This window comes from Rattus norvegicus, chromosome 14 (genome assembly GCF_021556685.1).
Source record: "Rattus norvegicus strain SHRSP/BbbUtx chromosome 14, alternate assembly SHRSP_T2T, whole genome shotgun sequence".
Taxonomy (NCBI): domain Eukaryota; kingdom Metazoa; phylum Chordata; class Mammalia; order Rodentia; family Muridae; genus Rattus; species Rattus norvegicus.
The window spans coordinates 40,862,287-40,879,573 of record NC_141547.1 but is presented as its reverse complement, the minus strand read 5'-3'; the positions used below and the strand labels follow the sequence as shown (position 1 = coordinate 40,879,573).

Sequence of the window (17,287 nt, the reverse complement as noted above, 5' to 3'; positions counted from 1 at the left end):
GAACCTAGCTTCGTGGCCAAGATATCTAAAATATATTTTGAGTCTGAGTCTTATTTCTGGGAGCATGAGGCTGGGAGGAAGAACCAGACCAAACTTCTACAAAAAGCCCTCCTGCCTAGAAGTAGAAGCAACAATCCAAGAGAAGACATAGAATTCCTCAGCATGTCTGAACAAACCATTGGGGTTTGAAAATAAAGTTGGGACTTCATTCTCTGGGTCACTAGCTAGTCATCGGTTATTTCTCTGCTCATGACAGTATGAATCTAACTAGCATGAATCATGCCTGCCGTGAACTGTGTTGCTGGGAGAACACACTGGGTATATGATAAGTACTGGATCTCTTTCTTCCCACTCTCTGTGAGCGAGGGTTTTCCCTTCCACATGCTGTGAAAGCAGCTGTGTCTGCACACACACACACACACACACACACACACACACACACACACACACACACACCCACCCCAAAGGCTGCAAAGGTGAACCAAGACCACAAGGTAGAGAAGAGTACACGGTCCAGAACTATATGTGAGTGCCTATGGAGCTGACTTGGAAGCATGGACTGTGTCTGTAAGTTCCTCGAGTTGTATAATTCACACCCGAACCTGTGAGCTACAGCAGGAGTCTGAGCCCTTGTTTCACTTGAGAGGCCATAGAAGCCCTGGTGGTTGGGGGCAGGAGGAGAGGATGTGTAGGAACTAGACGGTACTAGAAGGGATGGATGACTTGTGGCCTCCGTGTTGACAGTGACATCACTGGAACATGACTTTGGCCAGCCCAGCATCCTGCTCTGTCTATGTCATATGGAAAGAGAGTTATCTGGGTTGAAATCTACCTCTTGTATCTTCTACCCTGGTTTTCTTCCATTTGCAGAGGGCACAGCAGAAGTTTAGATTGATGTCATTTAATGTCCATGAAGGGGCCCTAGGGCAACCCTGTCCAATATAAATGGATAAGCAAAGAAACAAAGATGACTGCAGCATTTGGTCCTTGCCATGGCCCTGCAATGAATGACCCTTGCAGCACCAATGCCTTGGAAAAGCAGCAGTGTAGGACAGCAGAAACAGATTCATGGTGTCCTAACTAAGCATCGAGGACCAGAGTAGCATTCCTGAAAGTCTCCTCTTTGCCGGGCCCTATTTGAGGTCAGACTTAACTCCTCAGTGCCTCAATTTAATTCGCCTTTAAATTGGTTACTAAAACAAGTTTGTGACGGGAACTGGAAGTTAATGTCCAACCGGTTCGTCCAATGGCTGCTTGTCTGACCACAACCAAACACCTTAGGGTTTCATGGGAGCTCCAGCTCATGGTACTCTTACCTGCTGCACTTCTCTCTGCCCATGCGCATGGCACCTATTTACCTCATTCCACTTACTTACTGTCTTTCTCCTCCTGCCCAAGAGGTCAGCTGCGGGAGGATGTGCTTCCCCTCATTCCTAGTGCCTAGAAAACTGGCTGTCACAGAAGAATCCCAGTAGGTGTTTGTCTGACCGACTGACCAGGCATTCAGTCCTTGGAAAAGTACTGGACAGGAAGTGAGTGTTCGACAGCACGGGGGTGACTGCATCACAGTGCTTCCCAGGCCTTGGCTGCCTTTTGGAACAGCTCCGCTACTCAGCCAATGCCCCTTTCAGGCTGCAGAGCACCCAGCCTCCAAAGCCTGCTTGTGCCATTTTTCGGCTCTATCACCTTGCAGACTGTCTATATTATACTTTATGGCAACTAAGGCCATTCCTATGCATATAATGCAGACTCAGAAGGGAGTGCTGAGACCGGGAAGGACCGGATTGTAGGCGTGTAGACGTCGAACAAACACTGGCGATCTTGCTATTGGTGGCGACAAAAAAGTTATTATCCACTGTGTCAGGAATTCTGTGAAGTGTCCCCACACGCTGGGCCTGTTCTGGGTGGCATTTCCCTGTGTGTGTTATACAGCACATGTCAAGCCGGCCAGGGTTGATTGCTGCTCTACAATAATGCGCTGTCATTCGTACGCTGCATTGACTCCGTTATGAAAGTCAGATGAATAAACAGACGGTAAGATGACCAGCCAGTTTTTGCCCAACCTTATAATAGATATAAATTATTGGCACAAAAGCGAAAACTTCATATATATGTATATATAGTCAGGAATGTCCAATCAGATATAGCATTTTAGGGTTTGTAAAATTTCTCTCTCTCTCTCACACACACACACACACACACACACACACACACACACACACACACACACACACGAGAAACCACTTCTTTCTGAAACGACTTGAGTTTTAATATGACCAGTGGCTGTGCTTATCATGAAATGTCACAAACTGAGCACAGGACATTCTATCACCTCACTGCTCAAGAAACAAGTGGACACCACCCATGTTTGACAACACGAATGACATTTCTGTCAAACCTCTGGCTGGGGATGAGGTTCATTTGAACGCACATACACTCACGCATGCACTCATCAAAAGACGTGACAAGCACTGATGCACAACAAAGTGTTAAAAAAATCCATCTTCTCCTAGGGTGAGTGAGACTGATGTGTTCTCCACAAGCTAGTAGAGCCCATGGATGAAGTAGTTCCATCCTTCTATTCTCAATGAAGCTCCAGCTATGTAAAGACTTTATCCAAAGCCGAGGTAGTCATAAAGCAGGAAGAAACAGAGCTCCGGTTAGCAGTTCCCACCGTCCGAGAAAGGGAACGGAACTGTGATGTAGCAGTTCCCGCCGTCCATGAAGGGAACGGAACTGTGATGGAGGACTGACATTCATTTCACTTTGAGTTAAACACAGCACTGCCTTGGGGTCTCAGGAGACGGTATTAAGTTCTGTGTTTGGGTAATACCAGGAATTCTACAGGCCGGGGCAGAATTATATTTGGTTGGCTTCTAGCCAAACGTACTTTGCACTTGTCCTAGAAGTAGGTGGTCAGAAACTCAGTTCTTATCATCAGACCCACTAGCCACAGCTGCTTAAATGATCGGGGTCTCACAATCTTCTGTGGTACTCACTTTGAAGATAAAATCAGCACAGAGATATCGGAACATGAAGGGGACTTAGTGCACAGTGAAAGCGGTTGGTTAGGACTGAGCTTGGGGAAAAGCAGGTTCAGGCAGGCATCACAACACGGGGATACAACAGCATGGGGTTTCCCACAGGGCATCATCAGAGACTGGAGACATACACTGTCACACACATGAACCATTTTCCTCTTCCAGAAAAAGAAAAGAAAAAGACTTAGAAACCAAGGCAAAGAGAGGCCTTCTCTCTGCTCTCTTTAAAACACATGCTGTACATTTTCTAGGCTTCACAGTGTGCGTTTCAAAAGATACCTTCACATTGGGTGGAGAGAAGAGCGGGCTTCTCGGTGCATCTGGTTTTCCTGTAATAGTATATAATGCCTCTCTCTAATAAATCTAACCACATTTTTTTAAAAAAGAAAAGTGTCTGCATTCTGTTAATTTATGAAAAGCAGGGTGCTGTCAGATCAAATTTCATGAAAATGATCTATAAACCAGACTGTCAAAAGTGAAGGGCACTCAGGCAGAGTTACGGGCAGGGAATACGTGCTTCGAAACAGCAGCCCACAACAGGGATCACATTACCTTGATTTGCAAGTTACTGTGCGGTCACAGGAAATCCCGAAATGTTTTCCACATTTTCTTTTATACATTTTATGTCAAATTTCCTGCAATTGAAATTATAAACCCTCCTACTGCTGGACCCTCTTCTGAAGGAAAGGGGATCTTTTGACACTCCCCCACAAACACCTAATAACTCAATTCCTCCCAGTGTAACGAGAAACTGAAAGACAGACCTGAAAATGGAGACTGATAAGGCCGCGATATCACGTGCCTCGAGTCCTTCAGAAGGAGAGTCATACTCATGTCATTAAGGCAGCCTGAAAAGTGCACTTAACCCAGTGACAGCTGACTTCTTTGTCGAATGAGAGACAACAGACGGAATGACAGATTGTCCCAAGGAAGGAGCCATACCATTTCCCTGTCTCTTACCCTACAGGCACTTGTGGATTTATGGTCTAATTTTTTAAAATGGCATCTTCTATACAGGTATCCGTGACAAGATTCAAGTTCCCCCACAACCGTATTTTATCGTTCTACTTTTGTTTATGAAAGGATAAGTCGGATTTAAGTTAAACGTTGAAGTTAAAATGCTGGTTGGAGATTTATCTCTCCTACTTGTGGTGTGTGAGGGTGGTCAAACACTGGTTGAACAGAGACCCACAAAATGGAAAGTCACGCTGAGTAGGATGCAGGCTCGTGAATGGATACCCATTTCTTAGGCACATGTTACCTCTCCAGACATGTCGGGGGCCATGGGAACGGCAGGCCACAGAGATGAGTAGATCCCAAAGAATACCACCCAGAGCGCGATGCTGCCCCAGATGGCGATGTGGCTGAACTGCGGGGAGGAAGAGGATCTGGGTCAAGACACTCCCAACCAGCCAAGCACATGGCCACTGAAACACTGAAACAGCCACAGATTCTCTTGTGCTCTGTATTAAATTCAGAAAACTACAACCTCCCAGAAGTGTGCCACAATTGCACGCATTTGTTCTCTAATCTCTGCCACCGTTCTCTACTCTAACGTTCATCTTTTTAATCCACAGCTATCTTTCACTCAGCTTTATCCGTGCTCTGTATGTTTTTTCTCAAAGATGTTAGATGCATGAGAGACCACTGTGTGTAGCTCAAGGGGTGTCAAATTTAAATTCCTTGTTCCGATTGCCACCCTCCACCCCAGTGTCAAATTTTAATTTTGTTTTCTTTATCGAGTCTCTCTTCCTGGAAGTGGACAGGCTGCAAAACTGATATGTTGGAAATGGAACTTGTTTAATACAGACTGTGCATCTGTGTCCAAGGACGGATCTCTCACTGATTTAATTGCTCTTCAGAGTTATTTCCTAATAGGTTTCTGTGGAATACCAGTCCCGTGAGACCCCTAAGCGAAGGCACGTAAGTCTGATGCCTCCTCACTTTGAGGTGTACAGTGTACAGTGCTGAGTTCAGAGCTGGAGGGGCCACAGTAATAAGCTCATGGAACTTGGTGCTTTCCATTCATAATCCCTAGTTCTCCCTCCATGCCCAATGCTTCACAGACAATAAGTACAGGCTTTGTAATAAAGAGACGTGCGATTGGAGATTACTTACCCATGTCCAATAGGAGGTTTCCAGCCCAGCTTTCAGGCACACAGTTATCACTACAAACTAGAAACAGAAAGGGGAAAACATTACTTTGTCTCTTACATATTGCTTTATAGGTACTATAGTCTGTCAAGTGACCGGGAGACTTCCATAGAAGAAACAGGTCTGAATTAAACCAGCTATGTGCTCAATGAGTGGGTGAATGGCCCTCGTTGGGGCATGGCAACAGCTTCCATTTGCATGGCTCTCCCACTGCTCACATCACAGCCTTGGAGTCTGTTAGGGAGGCTACACAGGGTGCTGCTATCTGTCTTCTGGACACTCCACAAACAGCAACAGCTTATGTTAATTTGGGGTTTCAAGCTCCTTTTAACTGATGTTTTTAACTGAATGTTTTTCACTAAAAGCTCACTTCCTGGATTTTAAAGAGAAATTATAGAAGTAAAAAAAACTAGATGTTTAGGAATCTAAGCCTCAGCTCTGGAACTTTAGGAAGAGATAATTCTGCAAATGCAGGCTAAGAGAGTCAGTCACTTCTAGAAACACCCACCACCTGTGACAGGTAACTATGTTGGTGTCCTGGATAGTAAATGTCAACTTGAAGTCAGCTTGAAGCTGAGGTCATCTGAGAGGGAGGAACCTCAACTGACAAAATGTCTCCATTGAATCAGCCTGTAGGGCGTCTTCTTAATAAGTGATGGTTGAGAGGCCCAGCCCACTGTGGGAGGGGCCACCACTGAGGGAGGGGCACTTGAGTTCTATAAGAAAGCGGGCTGAGCAAGCCAGGAATCATCACCCTCCATGGCCTCTGCATCATCAGCTCCTGCCTCCAGACCCTCCCCTGCTAGAGTTCCTGCCTCGTCCCCCTTCAATGATGAACAATGATATGGAAGAGTAGGTGAAATAAATCCTTTCTTTCTCCAAGATGCTTTTGGTCAAGGTGTATCAACATGGCAACAGAAACCCCAACAGTAGGGGAAATGAAAGCTACCTTGACAGCTCTGTGTCTCCCTTACAGTTGCCTGAGTGGTTAGAGAGAGGACTGAGAAACACCCAGGAGTCTAGTAAACCACACCGGGGTTGTCTGTGCCGGCATTTACTGAAAGCACTGTCTAAAGGAAAACTCACTCCGAGTGTGGGCAGTGCTGTTACGTAAGGTGAGGGCCCAGAAGGAACACGCAGAGGAAAGCAGAGGAAGCCTGTTAGAGCATGCATCCTCTTTCTGACTGCTTCACCGCTGCCACTGTGTTACTTTCTCCTTACCACCATTACCCCCTGGTTTAGTTTTTTGTGGTAGGCATCTGAGAGTCCTGGCATATACAATAATCTTAAGGATTCCACTATAACTGAAGCCATATTTTCACCAAGGTCTCTCTCAGTGCTAAGCCTCAGTTTCTCTCCAGGGCCCCTTCAGTCTGGGAGTCTCCCCTTCAACTGAGGCTGCATCTTCAACAGTGCCTTCTGCTGGTCTGTCCTCAGGGAGACTCTAGTCCTCTCACTCACTACCCGGCCTCAGCCACGCTCTGTGACCCATCCATGCCTTCCAAACCAGAAACAGGTGGGAGAGACCCTTCATGCTATTTGCCAAGTTCTATAGCCAGTTGCTGTACGGCACCGGCCCTGCACTGGGTACTGACCCTGAAGAAATACTTCTCAGAAGATTCCTCCCCACTGACACTGGTCTCTCACTCATCATGGCTACAGCGTTCCAGCCCCAGCTAACCAGCATCAGTCGTCCCATTGTCCTGCTAGGCAATTGCTTCAGTGGTGCTGGTTTCTTGTTAATCACAGCTGATTCTTCAGATCCAGCTGACCAGAAACTGCAGGTTTTAAATTCAAATTTTTATACTAATGACTCTGAGTGCCTTTGAGGGACTCTAGAGCTTCTCTGAAACTTCACGAGCCAGGTTTCATTGTCTGTATTTTTTTGTATTCCAAGCTCTCACAGAACAGCCCATTAATCTTTGAGCACTCACAGTCATATCAATGGCCGATTGGCCACACTTTCTCCATGCGGAGGCTGAAGACTGAGTGAGTGGGGCATATTAGGAATGGACAGAGTGCTGGTCACAGAATGTAGGATTCGGGTTGGAATGACCATGTATTGGATGCCAATTGTGTAACCATGGGCATTAGCAATCTGTAGTCTTCTTGATTTTTCAGAGAAAAATGGTCTGAATGATTTCTGGTGTCTTAGAGACAGAGAGAAGAACTTGGTGGATCCCTGGCAGCTGTGGAGAAAATGTTTCATAAGCCTGCAGATCACTCACACTAGAAAATAAATAAAAATAAAATAAAATTTTACCATATGCATTTGAATATTTGCTAGCATGTATGTATCTATGTAACTTGTGTGCCTGGTGTCTTCTGAGGCCAGAAGAGATTGTAAAAGCCTACTGGAGTTATGGATGGCTATGCACCAAGATGTGGGTGCCGGGAGTCAAACTCAGATCCTTGGGAGCAGCCAGTACTTTTAAGCACTGAGCCATTTCTCCAGCCCCAGATCACTGTAAAGTTAGCTGGAGCCTCTAGAGAAATCACTGGGTGTACACCCAAAAATACTTTGATGAAATTTGGGAACATTCAGGAAGGCCAAAAATAATTAGTTATGGCAGTAAGATAAATTTGAGGAGAAAGTTAAAAATAAAGGAAAAAAAAAACCCAAAAAACAACAGGGGAAACAGGTAGAAAGAAGCAATGATGAAAATCAAAGTAACAGGAACCTTGTAAAGTCAGTGAACCCAAATCATAGTTAGAAAGGTCAGATGTGGGGTACAGATATGACTGGTGATCATTCTTGGCGCCTGGGAGGCTAAGTCAGACAGCTCTGAGTTAAGGGCCAGCCTGGGCTACACAGTGAGGTCCTATACTCAACACAAAGCAAAAACAAAAATAAAAAACCCAAATACACAAAACAAACCCAAGGAAACCTAATGTAGAAAACTCTTGGTACTCCAAACGCCTTGTTTCATTTTTAAAGAGGTGACCCTTAAATCTCCCTCCCCACACACATATTTAAATCTGAAAGGAAAGGGGGCAGAGAGGAAAGGCGTGGCTTTAGACAAAAACCCACAAAGGGGCTGAACTCACAGTATAAACAAAGTTTCCCAGAAGCAGGTAATCTGAGGTTTTCCCATTTCCAAATACCGTGCCTGTGAGGAAAAAAGAAAGAGCCTTGTTAGAGAAGAAAACAGCGGTCCAGAAGAGAGGAAGCAACTTAGTCACTTTGAACATGAGAACAACCTAGAGGTACACTGTGGGGCCAGAAATGAGGTAGACATGCTGCTCTTCCTCACGAAGTTGCCACAGACTAAACAGCAGATTCCCAGAGCCCACAGAGTGGGAAAGCTGACTTGCTAACCAAGTCTTGGAATCCGCTGGGCGAAGATAAATATGTAAATACATAAAAGGGTTGAACTCTCAATTGTTTGGAAAGCTTAAAGCTCTGGGTATCGACAGGATGTGACGTTTGGAGTGCTGACATGGAAAGTTGCCAGCAGAATCAGTGAGAGCACCAGGGACCTTTTCAAGAAAGCCGTTATGGGGGAAACAAGAGTGATGCATGAGAAACCATGCTCGGACACAAAGGCGCACTGACCCCACGCCAGGCCAGGCGCATGAGTCTTTGGAGTAGAATGATCCTGGCTGGACTTCCCGGGAAATCTAAAGTCTTTTGTTTTTCTAGCGATGATTAACAAATACAATTGTAGATGAAGGAATAGCAGCCAATCAAGAGATGTTGTTATGGGTTGGAAATACTGATATCCAAGTCCCACGGAATCTGGCTCCCTTCTGAAAGGCAGCATGAAGCTCCTCGCTCTGGCTGGTTTGCAAGTTCACACAAGTTACATGTGCTGTCCGGGGTGAGGCAACAGTGACTGATAAATCACTGGCTTTCATTTCTGATCTTTGGATTCCCTCAGAAATTATTGAGGATTCCCAGAAGATTTCCTGAACATGCTTTACAGCTACCAGTATTTACCAAATTAGAAATTAAAACAGAACATTAAAAGAAATCTGCATTTTATCTAAAAATAACAGTAATAAACCCAGTGTAAAGTCATATAAACACATTTTATGAAAAATAACTATTTATCCTAAACAAAAATGAGCGAGAAAATTGGCATTGTTTTACACTAGTCTCCTTAATGTCCAGAATTTAACAGAATACAGCTGGGCTCTCAAATGCTGCTTTGGTTGAAACAGTTCAGAGAAATATGGCTTTGTAGCGATACACACATCTTGGTAATCTTTTCCAATAACTCTTTTATACTACATCAAACCTCGCTGCATATTCTTTTCCAGAGAGAGAGAGAGAGATGTTTTTTAAAAGTAATGTACTTATTTTTATTTTTGCATTGATGCTTTGCCTGTATGTATGCCTGTGTGAGGGTGTTGGATCCTGGAGTTACAGACAGTTGTGGGCTGCCGTGTGGGTGTTGGGAATTGAACCGAGGTCCTTTCGGAAGAGCAGTCAGTTCTCTTAATCTCTGAGCCCTCTTTTTCTTTTTTGGTTGCTGTTGTTGTTACATTAAAATCTACTGGTCCCATGGTCCCATGTAAGACTCTAACCTGTGGAAGCAGTGTCTCCACTCAGGGAGGGAAAGACCTTTTCCACAAAGCAAGCTATGAGGCCCTGGAACACAGCAGATGTGTTTTCAGCCTGCGCAGCCTGCCTCTTGGAGCATTACCCGGACATCCCAGTGTTTGAGAGATATCAGAGGCCGGCCTACAGTTTCTTCAAGGGCAACCTTAAGTGAGGCTGGTTATAAGCTGTGGAGCCTACATTGCTTTTATCAAAGCCCCACGTGTCTTATCCCCCACTGAACATGTATCATAACTGAAAAAGACAAAACTGACTTACTATTACAAACATTTATAAATACTCAAATTCTGAGTCCACAGACTCCCCAAAGCTCTCAAGTTTTATAAGACAACTACAGGCAACTCTTGGAATTACTCCACTAAAAATGGTTATTATGTTTTTATATTGTATACTTTTATAGACTTCTGTTATTCCACACTTTCAAAGCAAAACAAGTCTCTTAGTCTCCTTGCACTCACTTAGAAGTGGGGGAAAAAAAGGTAGAGAGATTACAGAGCCCTCAGCACCAAACGCTACTCCAAAGTCTGTGCTCCCTGTGGCTCGGCCTTTGAGGGAAAAGCCAAGGGCCCTCTAGACTGGGCTGAAGCATCTGATGTAGACTCTTCCCCAGGTAAACACAGCAAAAGATCTGGCATGGCTAAAGTGTGCTGGATGCTGTTTTGGTTTGACTTCTTTATTATTTTAAAGATTTATTTATTTTATGTGAGTACACTGTCGCTGTCTTCAGACACACCAGAAGAGGGCATCAGATCCCATTACAGATGGTTGTGAGCCACCATGTGGTTGCTGGGATTTGAACTCAGGACCTCTGGAAGAGCAGTCAGTGCTCTTAACCTCTAAGCCGTCTTTACAGCACAAGATTTGGCTTAATTTTCCTTCTAATAATTTAGAATGTTGAAGTAGTAGTTTCATGGATTGGTGATATCTTGCTTTATTTTATCTTATCTTAATATTATATCTTGAAAATTAATTGTACTTGGTCAATTTGTCTAAGATCAAGATATCTTGAATTGTACCTGGTTGCTCCAAAAATCAGAAACAGCATCCTGTCCACCAACTGACTATCGGGTGAAGTATGGGCTATGTATACAGCGGAATATTACTTAACCAGAAAGAGGATGAAGTGCTGACTCACACTGCCAAGCATACGCATGTAAATCCAGTTATAGGACACAATTCCAGTTCACAACAGGCAGATTCACAGAGAGAAAAATTAGTGGTTTCCAAGGGTTACGAGGAGGCTAGGAAGAATGAGAGAGTGACTGCGAATGGGCACAGGATTTCTTTCTGGGGTGATAAAATATTATGATATTATGTGGTGGTGACATTTTCATAGTTGAATGAAGATACTAAAAACCATTCAACTGTGCATTTTGAAATGTTGCAATAACTTAATTGAACCTTAAAAGAAAACAAACCTATTCCCATAGCCTTGAAATTAAACAGCGCTTACTGCTATAATTTCCTGAATAATTAGCAAAGAAGATTAAAATCTTGGCTAGGGCACGAGTCCACCACCTCCTCTGTAAGGTTTGTGCATTCCTGCTGTGAGCTGCTGACATCCATGGCAGTTGCCTGGGTACCTGTGAGAAGTGAGGCCCTGCTCTCAGCACAGCCAGCACTAGCAACAGTTCTCACTCCTCCGCCTGCCTGCCACATCTTCCGGGAGGAAGCCGATGCAGAGGGGCCTGGGGATGGCAAGGGAACTCGGTGCTGTAGCACAGGGACAAAGGTGATCTCAGATGGCTTCTCTGTGTAAAGCCTCTCTGGGGAGGAACACACTGGACACTGGAGGTGGGCGATTTTGTTGCAAGTATGGTAAGCTTTGAGGTCCTTGGCTTGGTTTATGTTATATCCAAGTCATTCTGGAAACCCACGTTAGAGGAGCCGTGAGGGAACAAGAGCAGGCAGTCTGGTGTTATATGCTAACAACCATGAGTTCACAGATAGTGACAGTGTCTATAGTTAGGAAGGACAGGCAGCTACCACGAATGAGCTGATGTTTTTCATCTGCAATCCTGGAGCACACAGCACAGAAGGGCCGGTAAGCACCCCAGGGAAGAGGTCTGCTTGGGGACTCAGAAGCATCAGGCTAGGCATGACAGACATCCTTCCTTCCTAGTGTGGCTACTTCATCATTTTTATGAACATAGGAAGTTATACCATGATCCTCTCTTTCAAAACTGATGGAATGAAATCACTCCCTTGAAACTAGTGGAGAAAAAGTACGTACTCCAAGGCGAAGGGGAAATACATTAAACAGTGTGAGGTCAAGTTCACCTGAAAATGCTTAGCACAACTGACCAGGCTCAGTTGTAGAAGCCTCGTAGCTACAATGAACAGACGACAAGACTTTAGCACTTATTGCCTTCACACGGCCATCTGCAAAGGGGGAAAATGTCCTGGAGTCTGAAAGTTTGGGAAGCATGAGAAATCAAGGAGAAGGGTTTCACACAGATTAAACGGCTTGACTACTGAAGGAATAATAAAAATCTCTACTTCGTGCATGACTTTTGCATGCATGCATTTCAGATTAAGGAAAACGCCACAGAAGGAAACTCAGCCATAACTTAGAGCGCGTAGCCTCGAGTTCCTTTCCCAAACAGTGGGACACCAGCTCTGCACCCTTTGTACTTACCATACTGAAGGGCTTTTAGTGGGAACCAAAACAGAATAACTGAGTGGAAGAGGCCGTTCAAACAATGAACCCAGAAAACCTGAGGGAAAACAAGAATCCATGAGAACCATTTGTGATAAACTCGTGCTGTGACCTCTGACCTTTCTTTTTATCTGCGAGCTAGATGCACAAAATGTGTTTCTGCCGGGGCCACCACTGCGAATTAATAGAACTGACAGACACTCTCTGCCTTAGACGTTCATGGGTCATTTATTTATTTTTATGTTTCTCAAGATGTTTTTTCAGCTTCACTTGAAATTTTTTTTTCTACTTAAAAAAAAAAAAATCCACTATCAGAAGTTTAAACGTCTGCCTGCCAAAGAGGTCGGTGTGTGTGTGTGTGTGTGTGTGTGTGTGTGTGTGTGTGTGTGTGTGCGCGCGCCCAAATCTAATAACAAATGCAGATTCTGGAGTTTCTTACACTGGGATTCTTTTCATAATTCTAGAAGAATAGACCTTTAAAAGACAAGACTGGGGAATTCTCCCCCAATTTATTTCCTACCCTACTTTGCAGCAAATGTTCCAATAATACAAATTAGAAAGCTTTTCTCTCTTTCTTGTAATGGACATGCACAGGCATACACTGTAAAATAACCCCACAATGTCTACCTTGTGATTATATGTTCATTAAAGTAAAGTATCGTGACTATGTCTGAGTTTATCAAAGGCTTTTACACTTTTGCTTAATATCTGTCCACAGCGGGTTTCAGAGGCTCGGCACAGCCACTTAGCGGCCGTTACCTTCAACGTCTCTGGTATTACGGACAGGAGAGCAGGCATCGTTGGGAGTTTTCGCAGCGTGAATGTGAGAGATTAAGTTATAGGGAAACTGTTTAGAACCTTATGAGCCGCAGAACAGCTGTAGTCCCATCATTTAACATGGCTTTTTGCAAACGGAGCTTAATGTTAAATACGATTGGCGTGTATTAATAGTTTTAAGCTGTTCAAACAGCAGAAATTAAGCTGCCTGCCTCCCAAAATATTCCACTGTGAGCTCAGTCTCCTTTGTTGGCTCGCCCAGCCACGTGGAATTGTATGATCCAATTTACGCTCCAGTTCTTTACACGTTTCAACTTGTGCTGCTCATTAACCTTTGTCGCTTCTCCTGACTGTGTCACCGCCACAAGTTTTTATTTGACAGAAAGCACAGGTGGGTGCAAGAAAAATTAGTTCTACTTTTCCATTTCCCTGACTGATACTTATTGTCACATGCTAATCCTTTAACCCCTGTCATGACCTCAGGACCTCTGACCCCTTTTACCATAACAAATGTAAGCCCCATCATTCAAGGTCACAATGCACCACACTGGGGACCCTCGGCAACCGCTGTGTAGACAACTATGCATTTTGTAACCATTTGTTCCTGAATTTTAAAACATTTAGATGGGATTCAATCAAATGGTCTTAACGAAAATATTAGCTCCAAATCTCTAAGCCTTTGGAAAATAGATGGCAAGCTAAATACATATGTAAGAGATATGGGAACTGCGTAAGCTAATTGAGTTGGTCTGGAGACTTTCTAAATGTCTGGGCTCTAAGCTAATGAAGGACTTCTTCACCAATAAGAGACAGAAGGAAGAAGTTGCTTTTCCATCAACAGTGCATTCGAACTGTCACATATGCACAAAACTGTGGCCATGTTGTCCTGTGTGCAGGGCATGAGAGGAAGACTGGGTTGTCCTGGGAGGGTCAGTGGAAGGCGGACATGTCCCATTTGTGGCTGGGAAGCTAATGTGAGACAGCACCACAGAGTCCCCACTACGGGAAGGCTAGGAGCTCTAGCTGAGAGTGATAAAACCCACTCGGCTGGTAAGGGTCACTGCTGATGTACCCATCTCCCAGAACACTTTTGAGGAAAATGAGAGCTCATGACCACGACATCTGCCCTGACTATAGCTTTTTAACGTTTGAAAATGTCCCTCACAGAGAGCAAAAAGCATGGCAGCAGTGTGGGGAGAATTTGATACAAGTTGTTCAAATAAATAAATAAATACATACATACATAAATGCATAAATAACCAACCTAAAAAATAAAACATTAAAATATTAGACATTGTGTACTATAAGAGAAACAGTTTAAGACCATACCCCTAGAAATACACTATGTCAGAACCAGTAGTCTAAATTAAGCAAGCTTCTGGATATTTGATATTTTAATCAACTAGTTTCAGTTATTTAAGCTGAAGTCATTGAGTTATATGCATGTGTGCCACTGGCCATCCATGCACAGTGTGTGCAAGAAGATTGAGTCTCGGGAGAAAAGTGACTTCTTGGTTATAAACTCAACACTACCATTTACAGTGCATTGTACAAAGGCACGGAAATGCCTGCTTCCCTTTGTCTTGGTAAACTGAGGATAAACAGCACTAGAGAACTTTATGAATTAACAGGTATTAAAAATCCTCATGTTAAATGACTATAAATTCAAAACTCTGAATTGCAATTATAACCTAATTGTCACTAATTTACTGCTAAACATGCACTAAACTAAGTAGAAATAAATGATTCAGGAAAAGGGCATCATATTTGTCCATTTTCATATACATGATATTAGTGGTTCAGAGTGGCATCTCCCTTTGTCAGCATCTCAAACCCCGCCTCTCAGTTCCACCATGCAGAAACCTGAATTGTTGCATGGCATTAGTGTAGAAACATGTTAACAGATATCACTGCAGAAAGGTAAACTATGGGGAAACAGAGTCTTTTCTGCTGGAATGGCTAAATATCACAGAACAGAGAAGATGCTAGCCCGTGCTGTGTTAGGCAGTGTATGAACCCAAGTAGTGGAATCAGCTCAAATGTCCACCAGCCGATGAATGGACATTAAAAATGTGGTACATTTATGTGGTGTTATTTCATTCAGCCATTAAGGAAAATAAGCCCATGAACCTAAAAGGGAAATGGATGGAACTGGAAAATATTATAGTAACTGAGGTGGTCCGGGTGTAGAAGGACAAATAGCTCGTGTTCTCTTTTGTGTGGCTCTTAGCTCCTCATTTTTATCCATTTATGTTCATGTGAAAATGAGTGTAGACTGAGGGAAGGCACTAGGAGGAGGTTGGGGGGGGGGGCTGAAGTGGGAGGGCTGCAGGAGGGAGGGGGACGATGATGGATCACATGGATCTGGAAGTACCAGAGGGGACAAGGGAGGGGCATGGTGGGGGGAAGAGACAAAAGGGCATGGAAGGAAGGAAGGAAGGAGAGGAAAAGCCAGGAAGAGAGTAAACCAAAAGAACCCCACAGGAGAACACCAAAAGGAAACCTGTTGCTTTTTATGCTAATGAAACTTTTTATGCTAATAAAGAAAAGAAGAGGAAATACCTTTCTAGATTAAAACAAATAAGCAAACAAAAAACAAAAATGAAAACAGAAACCTGGGCAGAGGAAGGTTTTAGGTAAAATGTTGGATACTTTATATTGTGTTTTTAATTTTAAGTCTCAGAGTTACTGAGTAAATGAGAGGTTATTTCCTAGAGACTAGGAAGTTCTAATGCCCTACTCAGTCCCTCTCAAATTCTAATGAGAACACTCTTCCCCCACAGGATTAGGAAAGAACAAGATAAGACTCCTCAGACAAGTACGGCCATGTTAGTCCCAGGTGACTAGTCCATGAGAAGTAAGTTTTTCCTACACTGTCTGAAAGGACAGTCGAGTGGCCTCTACTCATTGCTGTCTAAGTACCCCAATGAAGAGCAGTTTTATTTTAATTTTGTAACACTCAAAAGAAAAAAAACCACAAAAGGAAACAAAGTAACAGACAACAACAACAACAAGAAAATCTCTCAAACAACGTAATCCAACCAACAAAACTCCTTCACATGACTCGCTACATTCTTACCCTGAAGTGCTTAGCTGAGGCAGGCTAGACACCCCAAGCTGCAGTAACAGAGAAAAACCCCTCTGAACAGAGGAGAGGGCACAAGCTCCTACCTTGGTATTGAAGTCCAGAGCATTCTGGGACGTTTTGTACAGCTCAGGATACTTTAACATGTTCTCCTTTCGGCATGATCTCTCAAATATTCCGAGCGTCAGGGGAGGCATTGCTGTAAACATCTAAAGTGACATACTTTTCATTACATCATACAGCCAGATACATGGGCGCTGCATTTACTTTTAGTATTAAATAAAATAGGAATTATCGGACGTGTGCAACTCACCACATTATAGAGCCCTATACACCACCTTTCAAAGAGGATCTGTCCAGAAAAGCCATTGACAAAGGCAAACCAGATCTAGGAAGAAAACAAGACCCCAGAATTAGGACACAGAACTTCAACACATCGCCCAGAAGCGGCTGCATGTGGCAGTCAGCAAAGCAGTGTGGGGGATCATCTGTGGATCTCTGGACAATTGACATTTCTTGTTTTCTTGTTTTACTTTTGATTTAAAGGGGGCATGTTCATTAAGTAGCTGCCATTTGAGCCTGAATTCGTTCTATTTGCCAAATCTAAATATCTATATGGGCAAGCAGTCACAGAGCTAAAAAAAGAAAAAAAAAGGTATCATCTTGTTTCTACATGTGAGTATGTTTACGCCATTAAATTCTGAAAGCTTTAATTCCCCTTTCAAAATCCCTTCAAGGATTCAGTTGCAGAGAATTTTTTTTTAAAATTATAGATGTTACACATTTGTTTAGGAAATAATTGCCATCATTTTCTTTGGTGTCACTTGTAGTTTATACAAATAATGTCACAGCTGTATATAGTGTCACAGCCTACTTCTTCCCCTGAACATTACAACATGAGCATTTGAGTTCTTACAACTCCTCACAACACTGCTAATGGATTCAGAACTTCGGCAGTGTGGAGAGTTAGCTGGCTTAACAGCTCTTGCTATCAGAAAAGATTCCTA

The 17,287-nt window shown here is 43.5% G+C and overlaps 1 protein-coding gene across 8 annotated transcripts in view; it reads right to left on the bottom strand.

Annotated features, from left to right (window-relative positions):
• Atp8a1 (ATPase phospholipid transporting 8A1) overlaps positions 1-17,287 on the bottom strand; it is a 242,556-nt gene that overhangs the window by 25,757 nt on the left and 199,512 nt on the right. For all 8 annotated transcript variants that reach the window (XM_087582508.1, NM_001426995.2, XM_087582503.1 and 5 more), the window contains 6 exon segments: positions 16,594-16,668; positions 16,367-16,489; positions 12,398-12,476; positions 8,244-8,305; positions 5,160-5,216; positions 4,303-4,410 (listed from right to left, as the gene is read on the bottom strand). In XM_087582508.1, the coding sequence (XP_087438634.1) occupies positions 4,303-4,410; positions 5,160-5,216; positions 8,244-8,305; positions 12,398-12,476; positions 16,367-16,489; positions 16,594-16,668 (504 nt within the window).